Below are 12,360 nucleotides of genomic sequence, written 5' to 3' on the forward strand. Positions count from 1 at the left end.
AAGGTCAGTCCTGGCTTTCTGTCCTAAATTCACTACACACACACACAAACACACACACACACACACACCATACACACCCATGCACACCTTTTAAAAACCTACGTTTTAGCTTTTATTTCTTTGTGCAACAATAAGGAACATGATTGTAAACACTAGTGGAAAGGGGTAAAGTAGTGAAGTCACTACTAAGGGAAACTGAAATCCCCACTGTTATTCTAAGAACAGGGAGCCTTCGTGGGGTGGGGCGTTTGAGCCCCGATGCAAGCAGAGACGGGCAGCGATGCAGAAGGAGCACGGGCTTCTGAAACACCCAGGCTCCCAGGCAACCCCAGCCCCCCTGAGCCTGGGTTTCCTCATGGACTAACTGGGGAGAGCACCTTTTAATGTTGCTGTGAAAACTACACAACTTAGTTTTGAAAATGTCAGTCACTCCCTACACAAAGTCAGGAAACAGTTATTAAACGGGTGGCCCAGGGAGCTCGCCAGGACCACTGTCATACTCTGTAGGACACAAGGGAAACATCGCTAATCATAGATAATACAAAGGACTTCAGAGGAGATTTATAGCTTTCATAAATTGGAGAGGAACGCTAGGGTGGAATGAGGGGAATCTCTGATAGGTCTTTCTCTAACTGAATTCAGATCTTTCTTGAGTGGGGGGGGGGGTAGAATGATTGCAGATACATGTACCCTTGTCCATGGATGTGTGTGGTGGACTCTGACATCATCACTATGTATTCAGGGCACAAAAAGGCTGAGACCCATTAAACTAAAGCTCATCCAGGGAGAGCTTAAAGGAGACTTGAACGTGAACCTTTAGCATCAGCCTCAAGATAGCTCTGAATTCAGGGGAGCCCCTATCTTCCAGACGTTCCCTTAGCACTTAGTTCCTCTCTACCAAGAGATTTCTTTTTTTTTTTTTTTCCCTTTCTTTTTTTTTTTTTTTAAGTACGCGGGCCTCTCACTGTTGTGGCCTCTCCCGTTGCGGAGCACAGGCTCCGGACGCGCAGGCTCAGCGGCCATGGCTCACGGGCCCAGCCGCTCCGCGGCATGTGGGATCCTCCCAGACCGGGGCACGAACCCGTGTCCCCTGCATCGGCAGGCGGACTCTCAACCACTGCGCCAGCAGGGAAGCCCTACCAAGAGATTTCTAACTTTCAACTGTTTTTTTTTTTTTTTTCTTCCAGAAATAGTTGGTTTTAATTATAAATGATTGAATGACTTCTGGGTACCTATCAGCCTTATGCAAATATGGGAGTGTCAGCTGCCATCCTGGGTCCAACATCCATGCATCTAAGATGATAATGGTCACTTTGGGGTCACTTCCCAAGCTTTTATCTCACTACCAAAAAGACTTTTAAGAAGGTTCTTGATTCCAGACCTTTAGAGAGAGCTCTGATCAGATTTTCTTAGACATGAGAAAACAAAGGCAAATGCTAAGGACCCACACCTTTTGGGGGGGCTGAGAATGTAATATTTTTAATATTTAGCAAGGTTACAAACACACCTGACAGATGTGAATATCAATTTACAAAAAAAAATTAGTTTGTTTAAAAAAAAAAATGAAAAACTTCAATCCAAAATTTTTGGGATTACAAAAATAACAGCACATTTCATTAACTCATTACAGCTCAGAATTACCAACACAGCCAGAGCATGTTTAAATAAACTGCTTCTTGCCAATACAAATCTCATGACATAAAAAAGAAGTTTATTTTCATATTTACAGAAGAAACATGGTGATAGTTTCTTCAAATTCTCTTTGGAATTAATGGGTGAGGCTACTTTTAAAGTCAGAGAACATTTCAAATTAAAGAAGGTATTTTAGAAACATCTCACAATGCATTTTATCTAATACCACTGAATAATTCTGCATCCTCTTCTAAAGATCGGGTTTTTATCGCAGAGCTTCTGGAACTTCCACCTACAAAATAGGGGATTTTCTTTCAATAAAAACAGTGCAAATGATAAAGTGAAAAAAATATCTGTAGGGTATGTCTTTAGCAGTATTCTCCAGGAAGAACTCAGATATAGATTATTGCCCGTTGGTACTCAAATTTTATATTATAAAGTAGGTTTTAAATCACTTGCAACTCTGTGGTAAAATTTTTGACAAGTGATGAATCTGTTCTGGAATGTAGATGATAACGCCCTGATTTTCTTATTAAGGAAATCGGGATTTTTTTTAGATTGAAGTATCTTAAGCTGAGCCTGGCCCTTAAAAGACTGAGATGCCAAGAAGGTGGACCAGGCACATCTCTCAAATGGAAATGTGCTATCTGGTGACCTGCTTCTGAAGCTCCAAATTTGGTAGCCTGCTCTGGCATACTAAAACATTTAAAATATTGATTAAGTATTTGGGAGGCGACTTTGGTACCCTTGTGCGGTGGAGGCCGGCTCCTTTACGAGGTCTGTGCCCCAGGGTCTGCCCTCGGGTTACTTACGCGCCTTAGCTGTCTCATGCTGCTGCCCCGAATAGCTTCCATGAGATTCTCATGAGCTGATCTCTGTGGGGTAGAAGGTCGGGAAGTGTCTTCCATTTTCTTCTCCTGCACTGACCTCAGGGAATTTCTAATTTCCTTTAGGCTACTGTTTGGCTGTTTCTTAGCCTTTTTCCCTTTTTTCTTTTTCTGTCCGTTTTGTAAGGCCCGCTGGGCACTCTCCTGCTGTTTGATGACTTCTGCGATGTTCCGCGTGATGAGCTTCTTCTCTGGGGGCGGAGGGGGTGGCGGTGGAGGAGGGGGGGGCGGCAGCCTTTGGGGAGGAAGAGGGGGCGGTGGAGGGGGCGGGGCCACCGGCGATGGAGGACGGCTCCTCACGCTTTGGACTTGCCTGGGGAGTTTGGGGGATGAGCGGGGAGAGTGCCTGGGGGATGCGTGAGGTGAAGAGCCGGGCGTCCCTCTTCGCCAGACTTTGGTCCTAAGGTTGGCTCCCCCATCGTACCCCTCCTGCTGCTTTTGCTCCTGCATCCGCTTCTGCCGCTGTTTATCCATGTTTCTGGTCAAGAGGCTGGTCATGCTCATTCTTGGTCCTGGGAGCTCGAAATGGTAACCCAGCCTCAGCAGCGTGGTGTTCTCCCTCAGCAGCTTGACGATCTCCATCTCCACCTGGCTGCCCATGATGTGCCTTTGGTTGTGGAAGCGCAGCTCGGTGAGCACGGTGTTGTGCTGCAGAGCCCTCATGATGGCCAGGATGCCCTTGCCCGTGATGAAGTTGGACTCGATGTTGACGCTGGTGATGTGGCGGTTGACTCGCAGCATTTCCGCAATGGCGGTGGCCACGCTGTCGTCGGCGCGTGTGTTGGCCAGACTGAAGGTCTTCACCACCGTGTTGGCCTTGAGGGCCTCCGCGAAACGGATGAGGGTCTGCGACGTGATGTTCTCGATATTGTTCAGATTGACTTCCGTGGTGTCAGGGTCGTTGTTTTTCATCTTTTCCAGAGCATCCTCGATCACCGTAGGGTTTCCACAGGGGTGGATGGCAGCCGGGGACTCTGTGTTCCTTCCGCTGTGGCCGTTGGTCAGATGTATGTTTTCAATTTGGCTTTTAAATGTCTCTGGCCTCGAGTTGTCAGAATTGACACTACTGTAATGTACAGATCCATTCATCCCTTTCTCATTTTCAATTGTTCTTTCCTCTCCTTCGTGGTCCTCTTCCTCCTCATCCTCGTCCTCGTCCTCATCCTCGGCCTCCTCTTCCGTATACACCTCTTCAGAAACCTCACTGTTACTTTCAGTAAAGATAAGCTCTTCCTCACTCTCCTCTTTGTCTTCTTCTGAAACCTAAAGAGCATGGTATCCTCATTAAGTTTGTCATTTCTAAGCACATTTTTAAAATTTACGAAAGTAACACATGGTTTTGCAATACATACATGGATCAAATCATCATGTTGTCCGTCTAAAGCTCATACAATGTGATATGTCAGTTACATCTCAATAAACTTTTTAAAAAGTAACACACAGCAAGTAGCACGGAAGTATATAAGACAAAAAAGTTCATCTCCACCTTCTGAGCTCTCTAGTTTGGGTGACCAAGGTTAATATTTCCTTGCATAGCCCAACAGCTTTTTCTACAAACGTTTCTTTTGTTTTCTGCAAAATAAATATGCAGAATTCAGTTTATTGAATAAAAGTTTGCTATCATCTTACCAGTTGGAACAGATGTGTCGGAACTTCTGCTCTGGAAAGCCCTTGATAAAGTTTTTATTCTCTTGACTACCTCTTCTGAACTACTTGACTCCTAGTCTATTACAGTTTAGCAAATTCAACTGTCCCTTAGGGAATCACCCCTCTGTCCTTCCTCATTTCTCCATCCCAAACATACGAGTGACAACGAAAATATACCACAGGTGCATGGGTTCCCTTTCTCAATGTTCAAAAATTCTTCCCCCAATTTGCCTCCTATAGCCTATGTGACAGGAGCCCAGAGCCCTCTGCCCTGTCCTGTCTCAGTGTAGACAGAGGCGGGGCATGTCCCTCTGGGGTAGAGCCTGGCACAGGGACTCAGAGACTCCACAGCGCCTGAAAGCTGAGGCTGTCTCTGTCCTTTCTCTGGGGAAAGAAGCCGAGGGGGCAGGGCTGCTTGTTCAGGGCAGCAGCAGGTCAAAACCCAGCTCTCTGCAGAAACTCAATCAGGTCACCCTTTTCAGCAAATCAGCTTGAAATCTCGCGTTATCACAGGGTTAAATGAGACAGGACTGCAGGAGACACGAGATGGGAAAGATAATCGCCCTTGGCACTAGCTAGATTCCAACCGTAATGTGGAACAGCAGAGAACAGTAGAAAATCTTGAAGCAAGCTACTGCCTCAGCCTGATGGTCTTAAATTAGTTACCAGGTGTTAATTCTGAGAGACTTTCAGGCAAACACAATTTCATCCCATCTTTGTCTTTCCTGTTTACAAGACTCTTTGTACTGAGAAGCTCAGGTGACCCCATCTCTCTTTTTCTTGCTACCTTTTCTGATAAAATAAAAATCTCGTACTTGCTGACAGAGTCCGATTTTCTCTAATGCGATCTTTTTAGTCCGTTATTTTCTCTAAAGTCCTGAGTCGCTTTCCTGTCCCCAAAGCCTTGATTCTTCCCTCCACACTGGAAATGTTTTTGACTCCAGGCCGAGGCGTATGGAATGAGCTTTGGAAACCACTGGGCTGGTCTCCAGGTTTGCTTGCCCAGTTGCTATCACAAAATAGCCTGCAGTTATCCACTTGCTTGGAGTGGCAGGCACCACGCGATGGCCTGGGGAAGGGGCCGCTCCTCGGTTGCCTCCTCCAGTCTTGATTTTTCACTCACTTATTCAGGAGGAGGAGGGAGAGTGATACAGTGTGCGTGTGCGTGTGTGTGCGCGTGCGCGTGCATGCGTGTGCGTGTGCGTGCGTGTGCGTGTGCGTGCGTGTGCGTGTGCGCGTGTGTGCGTGTGCGTGTGCGTGCGTGTGCGTGTGCGTGTGCGTGTGCGTGCGCGTGCGCGTGCGTGTGCGTGTGTGCGTGTGTGTGCGTGTGTGTGTTGTAAGTATATGTTTTTAGCTGTTTCAGTATTTGGAAGAAAGGGACCTGTCACAAAATTCAAGGTATACTGCCTGTCATACCACCATTAAATTATAACCTCTAGTTTTTAAAAGAACTTTAGGCTTTATCTGCAAGAGAGGTTTTCCCCTTAAATGTATCTGGAGAGGTCATATGCGAAACTGTTATCCAGCAATGAGTTGTCCTGTAACATCTAAATGACATTTCCTCCAGAAATGTCTCTGACACCTCCTTAAATTATCCTTGTGACGTGTTCCCACAGTGTTGTACTTCCTCCAATAAAGTACCTATTTAATGATTTGTCATTTTTCTCAAAAGACTGCTTGTGGGGTAAGGAGAAGGATCATGTCTGTTTTGTTCACCTTGCACAGCGCTCAGCACGTAGTAGGGACTCAATAACATTTGTTAACGGAATGGCTCTAAATTGACATTGGTTTTAACAGCCGCTGAGAGAAGGGACAAGGCCTAGGAGAAAAGTACTGATGGGGCTGGGGTCGGGGGAAGGTGACCGACCGTCCTGGTTTGCCCAGGACTGAAAGGTATCCCAGGAAGCAGCGTTTTTAGTTCTAAAATCTAGATAGTCCCAGACAATCTGAGATGGTTAGTCATCCTGGGTGGGGGACATCTAAGAGAAGAACAGCAGAAGGGAGAAAGGTGTCTAGAGGGGGAGGAAGGAGGATATAAAAACAATCATTGCCTAGTCTCAAAATTATTCTGGCATTTGTACTGACTGCACTGTTCCAGATCACCTATCTGCCACTGCTCTGTAGTTAACCCAGATCCTTGCAGGAATATAGGGGTGGGAAGATGGAGGGGGGGGCATGAGGTGCTGGGGGGTGATGTTGGTACACTTAGGGCATAGATTAGGCAAAAAGAAGAGGGTGTCTAACCATTTCTCCTCATTACCTCCCTGGCACCATTACATGAAAAAGGAGGCTTGGTTCCGTTCCGGTTCTGGTTCTACGCATAAAGAGCGGGTTGATCTTAGACAAATCACTAAACCTCTGTGGAGAGGAGTCTCAAAGAAACTGCAGTAGAGTTGAGCGGTTCTCGAACCAGTGTGTGTCATAACCACCCAGAGGACTTGTGAGGCCACAGTGCTGGGCCCCATTCCCAGAGCTGCTCATTCAGCAGGTCTGGGGGAGCCCTAGAATTAGGAGTTCTGAGAAGATCCCAGGTGATGCTGATATACCCACATTCTGAGAATCACAGTCTTTGTGCCAACAGAACTTGGTTTGAATTTCAGCTAGAAGCTGTTTATCTCAAATGAGTTTCTTCACCTCTCCTAGTCTCAGTTCTCACGTCCAGAAGGTAAGAATTCAGTGAAATAAAAATGAATGTACTCATTGGCACCTATGCCTGAAGCCCGGCAGACGCTCAAGCTAGGGGAGTTATATCTTTGGGTCGGCAAGGCCCCTTGGAGCTGTTTAATGCAGGATAAGTTTGTGTGAGTCCAGCCGGGCAGAGGCTGTCATTCCCTAGGGGTTGAACAGGATTTTCATAAGCGTTTACAGAGCCAGGAGGAGCCTAATAATTGTCTCCTTCTCATGGTCCGTACTGGGCTGCTCTTCACTTACGCTGCCGTCCCCCTCCCCCTCCTACCCACCAGTCAGCTGCTTTGAGCTTTTTCCTGGAGTGGAAATGGATCGACACCCTCCACTGGCAAGCTTCTGCTCAGCGCTCCTTGTGACTCCAGAGACAACTAGCCAGCAGGGAAAGGGTAGCGGGAGCAAAGTTAACTAGCTGAGAAAGGAATCAAAGTTCATCAACATAAAGCCTCTCTAATTGAGCTGATAAGCTATTGGCAGGGATCAGGGATCAGCAAAACCTTTGGCAGGAGCTAGTGGGTTTCATCAACAGCTGACAACAGGCTTTGCCCTTTGTTTTCCACTGATCTCAAGACATTATGCCATTAAAATGCCTTTGCTTGGTTATTGCTCCAATGGCTATCTGTCCTGGACAGTATGAGGCAATTTTAATCTTTTTATTAAGGAACATCTTTAAGAACTGTTAGGAAAATGTCATACTTATATTTGATCAGATTTTGGACACACATTTCCACATCAGAAAAAAAAAAAAAAAAGACCTCTGAAAATCATGGTTGTGGAAGAACTGACCAACCCCAATCCTGGCCCATCATGTGTATCCTTCCTTCTCACCACCACCCCACTCCTTCAGCCCCTCATTGCAGGCGGCCACCGTGGCCTTGGCAGCTCCTGGCCTGATCCCAGTGGCCCTTCCCGCGATGATTGACGTGGACAAGACTCACACATATCTTGCTAAAAATGTGGCCAACACACCCTATCATCAAGATCATCTAACAGCGCCTAGATTAGTACCATGGAAGTCTCGCCATTGGCTTTGGGCCATTTTGATTTGAGATGATTCCAGTGGAGCACAGAGGTATTAAACTGTCGCTCCTGACCAGCGTTCTTCCACAAATTCAGGAATTTGTTATTTTGACATTCTTATTGTCATTACTACAATATTTTCCCAGAGCCTAGTTTTTTGAACTTCCTTCTGTGAATGATTCATTTGGCAAATTCAAAGTAACTGTTTACAGGTCAGAGAACAAGAGCTTAATAAGTCTGACCTCTAATATAAGCACATTTCCTGGCCTTAGAATCACCGTTATAAAATAGAACAGAATCTTAGAGATCATCTACGCAGGCATGCTTAACTTGGGTCCTTAGGTGGGTTTCAGGATGTGTGTCATCATTTTGAAATTCGATGTAAAATTTGTGTATGTTTACACAAGCACACGTTCATTTTCTTTAGAAGGTCCATAAGTTATCAAAATCTCAAAAGGGTGTTTGATTCACAAAAGAAACACTGGATCCAATGTCCTCCATCGACAGATGGGAAAAAGAACCCTGCAGAAGCGACTATCTGTTTAAGATCTTAAAAGTTAGGCACAGAGCAGGGAGTAGAAATAAGGTCCCCTGACTCTCTGCCCCATATACTTCTCACCACCCCACACTTCCTGTTGTTGGGAAAAAAAGAATTATTTTTACTATAGTCACCATCACAGTCCAAGCAACCAGAGTACACCCTTTCGTCTTTATAGAAGAAAATAAATTTAGTTAACCACTATCTATACACACACACACATATCTATACACATATATAAATACATCTACATTTCTATTATGCCGCATCCCCAACTTATAACTCAAATGAGACTTATGTTTGGCAAAATATTTAAACCCATGCTTTGCTTGTGAATTATTTTCTTCTTGAAGATCCCATCCTTGTCAATCATGGGACCCCAACTAAGAATTTTACATATAATCCATTGGGTGGCCATAAAAGTTAGATGACTATTTCAGCCTGAGAAGATTTTCAATAGCAGCTACAAGTGGGTTATAAGAAAAGAAAAGTGAGGAGGGCTGAAAAGTTAGAAAAAACAGCTTCCTGGGTTCGGGGTAGAGCCGTGGGAGCAGCTAAAGAAAAAAAAATCTGAGAGCCTACCTTTCCACACTCCCCCAGCCTCTCCTGCTCCAAGAGTTTCTGGGACTCCTTTTCCCAGTAGGCCATCAGTGCCTCTCTGCTGAATGTCCCCGTGGGTGTTTTCTCGGTCAGGCTCTTTTGCCTCATCCCCACGGGAAGGCTGCGATCAGGTTCAATATCTTCCAGCTCCCTCTCTAGCTCCTTCAGCTCCTCGGCTGTCAGGGAAGCCAGGAGTTCATCCTCATCGATGGATTCGTATTTGCTAAGTCCTCTCCTGTAGCCGAAGGTAGACATGGTCCCTGCTCTGTCAGACCCACAAGGAGCTCGGAGCACGAGGCATTCAAGGCAGCCAGCAGCAGGCAGGGGAAACAAGTGGGTAGGCTGGTTAGCAACTGGTGCCTGGAGTGCCTGCGATAGCCTTTTAAGAGTGGTGGTACAGGCTGTGACAATGCAGAGAGGGGTGAAGACATAGGCTGTTTTAAGCATCAGACGTCAGCTAGACATTTGAACACAAAGAATGTCACATCGGTGGTGGATGGAGGTCTCGGAACCAGTAGGGATTATTCACATACTGGCCAGGGACATATTTAGCTGAGCCTGATAGCTCATGAGGACAGGCAGACAGTGCTTCAGATAGGGAGTAGCCCAGTTCTTGCTTTGTATTCAGACAACAAGGGGGTAACATTTATTTTGAAAATGCCTTGCTACCACCACCACTGTCATAAAAAGATTATTTCCTTATAATCTCCCAGGATAAGAAATGACTGCACATCCCTCTAGTTATTCTGGTTCTCCTAAAAACATACTGTGGGTGGCGTTGATGGGAACAGAAGGCTATAATAATATAGCACTTTCCTATTTACCTTGCATTTTGCAGTTTGCAAAGCACTTGAATGTAATTTTCCTGATCATAAGTCCTGTGAGATGACTTACATTATCCTCCTTTACAGATTTTGGCAACTGAGGCTCTGAGAAATTAAGTGAAAAAGTTGGACAGCTAGAAGAAGAGATGTAGCTCTCTCCTCTGCACAAAATGGCTTCCTTCTTCTCACCCCTGAATATTAGTAAACAACTAGATTTGCAACTAAAACTCCAAAAAGACAAATAATAATACTGGGTGTGATTTATTAAGGACTGACACCGTGCCAGCCTAGTGCTGAGCATTTTATACATTTTATCTCATTTAATCCCACAGTCCTGGAAGGTGTACACTATTGCCCATATTTTACTAGTACAGATTCAGAGAGGTTAAGTAACTAGCCCATGACCACAGAGCTAAGAAGTGGTGGAGCTAGAAATTTGCAACTAGATTTGCATCCGGGTTGAAAACTGAAGAGATGCTAATTTGAAATTATATATGTGCCCATATTCTTATGAATGTGATGAAATATATACATAGTTTACAGGGCTTCATAAATATATCATTTTAGCATAGAGATATATAAACATCGGTTAAAATGTATATGCACAGAAATATACATTTATCAACACAAGTATAATTATGTTATTTTGTTTATGCATTCAGCAGTCGGTGAATATTTGGGTTGTTTCCAGGTTTGGGTAGTTATAAATAATGTTGCTACGAACACTTAATGTGAAAGTCTTTGTGTAGACATGTGTTTTCATTTCTCTTGGGTAGGTATGCAGTAGTGGAGCTGCTGAGTTATACGGTAAATTTACATTTAACTTTTCATGAAACTAATTATTTTCCAAAACCGCTGCACCAATTTACTTTCCCACCAGCAATGATGAGAGTTCCAGTTTCTCCACATTCTAATTTGTCATTGCTCTTCTTTCTGATTATAGCTATTTTAGTGCCTGTGAAATGGTAGCTCATTATAGTTTTAAATTTCGTTCCTCAAATAACTAATGGCACTGAGCACCATTTCATGTGTTTATTGGTCATCTTATATCTACTTTGGTAAAATATTTATTCAAATCTTATGCTCAGTTTTAAATTGGGTTATCTTCTTATTACTGAGTTATGAGAGTTCTTTGTATATTCTGTACTTTATCAGATATATGACTTGCAGATTTTTCTCCCATTCTGTGAATTGTCTGTTGGTGTCTTTTGAAAAGCAAATGTTTTTAATTTTGATGAAGTCTAGTTTCTCAATTTCTTCTTCTATTGCTTGAGCTTTTGGTATTATAACTAAGGAATCTTTTCCTAACACAAGGTCTGAGAGACTAACTCTTATGTTTTCTTCTAAGTTTTATAGTTTTTGATTTTTATATTTAAGTCTATTACTCATTTTGACTTAATATTTGCATATATGTAAGGTAATGGTCTAAATTCACCTTTGTGTATACAGATGTCCAATTGTCTTCATTTTTTTTTTTTTTTTTTTTGAGGACTAGGCCTTCTCCTATTGAATTGCACTGGTGCCTTTGTGGAAAATTAATTGGCCACAAATGTAAGGGTTTATTTCTGGTCAGTCAATTACGTTCTCTAGATCTGTAAGTCTATTTTCTTATGACAATACCACCTAGGCATAATTACTATAGCTTTGTAGTATGTATTGAAACCAGAAAGTGGAAGTCCTCCAACTTTTTTTTTTTTGCAAGAATGTTTTGGCTAACTATTTATGACCTTAACTCATTGTGGTAGTCTGCCTCCCAAAATAACTATGACTCTTTTCAATGATACTAGTGAGAGAGATGATTATGATATTAGAAATGCTGAGTTCATTGTTTTTTTTTTGTGGCTTCTAGCATATACCTTTGTGTAGCCTTAGTGGTGACACATCTTTTTAATGTGAAAATGGGTTTGATTTTTGGAAATGACATCAAATTATTATATCCAAATCTGGTGAATAAGATGAGTTATTTGGCTGAATAATGACATTTTAGGTTAAAAAATGATGATTACAACTATGTAAAAACCTATGTGTTTTTTGGAAAAAAACATGAAAAAATACATTAAAATAATAGTACAGGTTCATTTCTTCAACAATTTTGTATTAGGCCCATATGCTATGTTGACCAGTATACAAATTTAGAGAGATGCAATTATGTACCAAAAGATGAAATTGTGTTTTATTCTTTCTCTCGTGTTTATAACTTTTCTGTAATATTTCAGTATTATTTTTATTCGACAACTTATTGAACATACACTGTGTGTCAGATTCTAATTTAAGAGCTGGAGTTAGAGCACTGAAGAAAAACAGCAAAGTCCCTTCCTTTGTGGAGTTTATAGTCTTGCTGGGGGAGACAGACGATATGTAAATAAACAAGTAAATACAGAACATATCAGACAGAAGCTCAATGGAGAGAAATAAATCAGGGTAAATGGGAAGGAGGAAGATTGTGAGAGTAATATTTCATGTAGGAAAGATCTCTGTTTTAATACGGTGACATATGAGCACAGACCTGGAGAAGTGAGGGCTTGAT

At 43.2% G+C, this 12,360-nt stretch overlaps 1 protein-coding gene across 2 annotated transcripts; it reads right to left on the bottom strand.

Annotated features, from left to right (window-relative positions):
• Window positions 1–1,560: 1,560 nt before the first annotated feature.
• Window positions 1,561–9,370, bottom strand: LMOD2 (leiomodin 2). Of its 2 annotated transcripts, none has more exons than XM_049714790.1 (3): window positions 8,992–9,370; window positions 2,449–3,782; window positions 1,561–1,924 (listed from the first exon to the last, which is right to left on the bottom strand). In XM_049714790.1, the coding sequence occupies exons 1-3, from the start codon at window positions 9,262–9,264 to the stop codon at window positions 1,852–1,854; spliced, it is 1,680 nt and encodes a 559-aa protein (XP_049570747.1). In that variant the 5' UTR covers window positions 9,265–9,370; the 3' UTR covers window positions 1,561–1,851. The 2 variants fall into 2 exon arrangements, with proteins under 2 accessions (XP_049570747.1, XP_049570748.1); XM_049714791.1 differs by having other exon boundaries at window positions 2,445–3,782; window positions 8,992–9,368.
• Between the last annotated feature and the right edge of the window lie 2,990 nt (window positions 9,371–12,360).

This window comes from Orcinus orca, chromosome 9 (genome assembly GCF_937001465.1).
Source record: "Orcinus orca chromosome 9, mOrcOrc1.1, whole genome shotgun sequence".
In the NCBI taxonomy this organism is placed as follows: Eukaryota; Metazoa; Chordata; class Mammalia; order Artiodactyla; family Delphinidae; genus Orcinus; species Orcinus orca.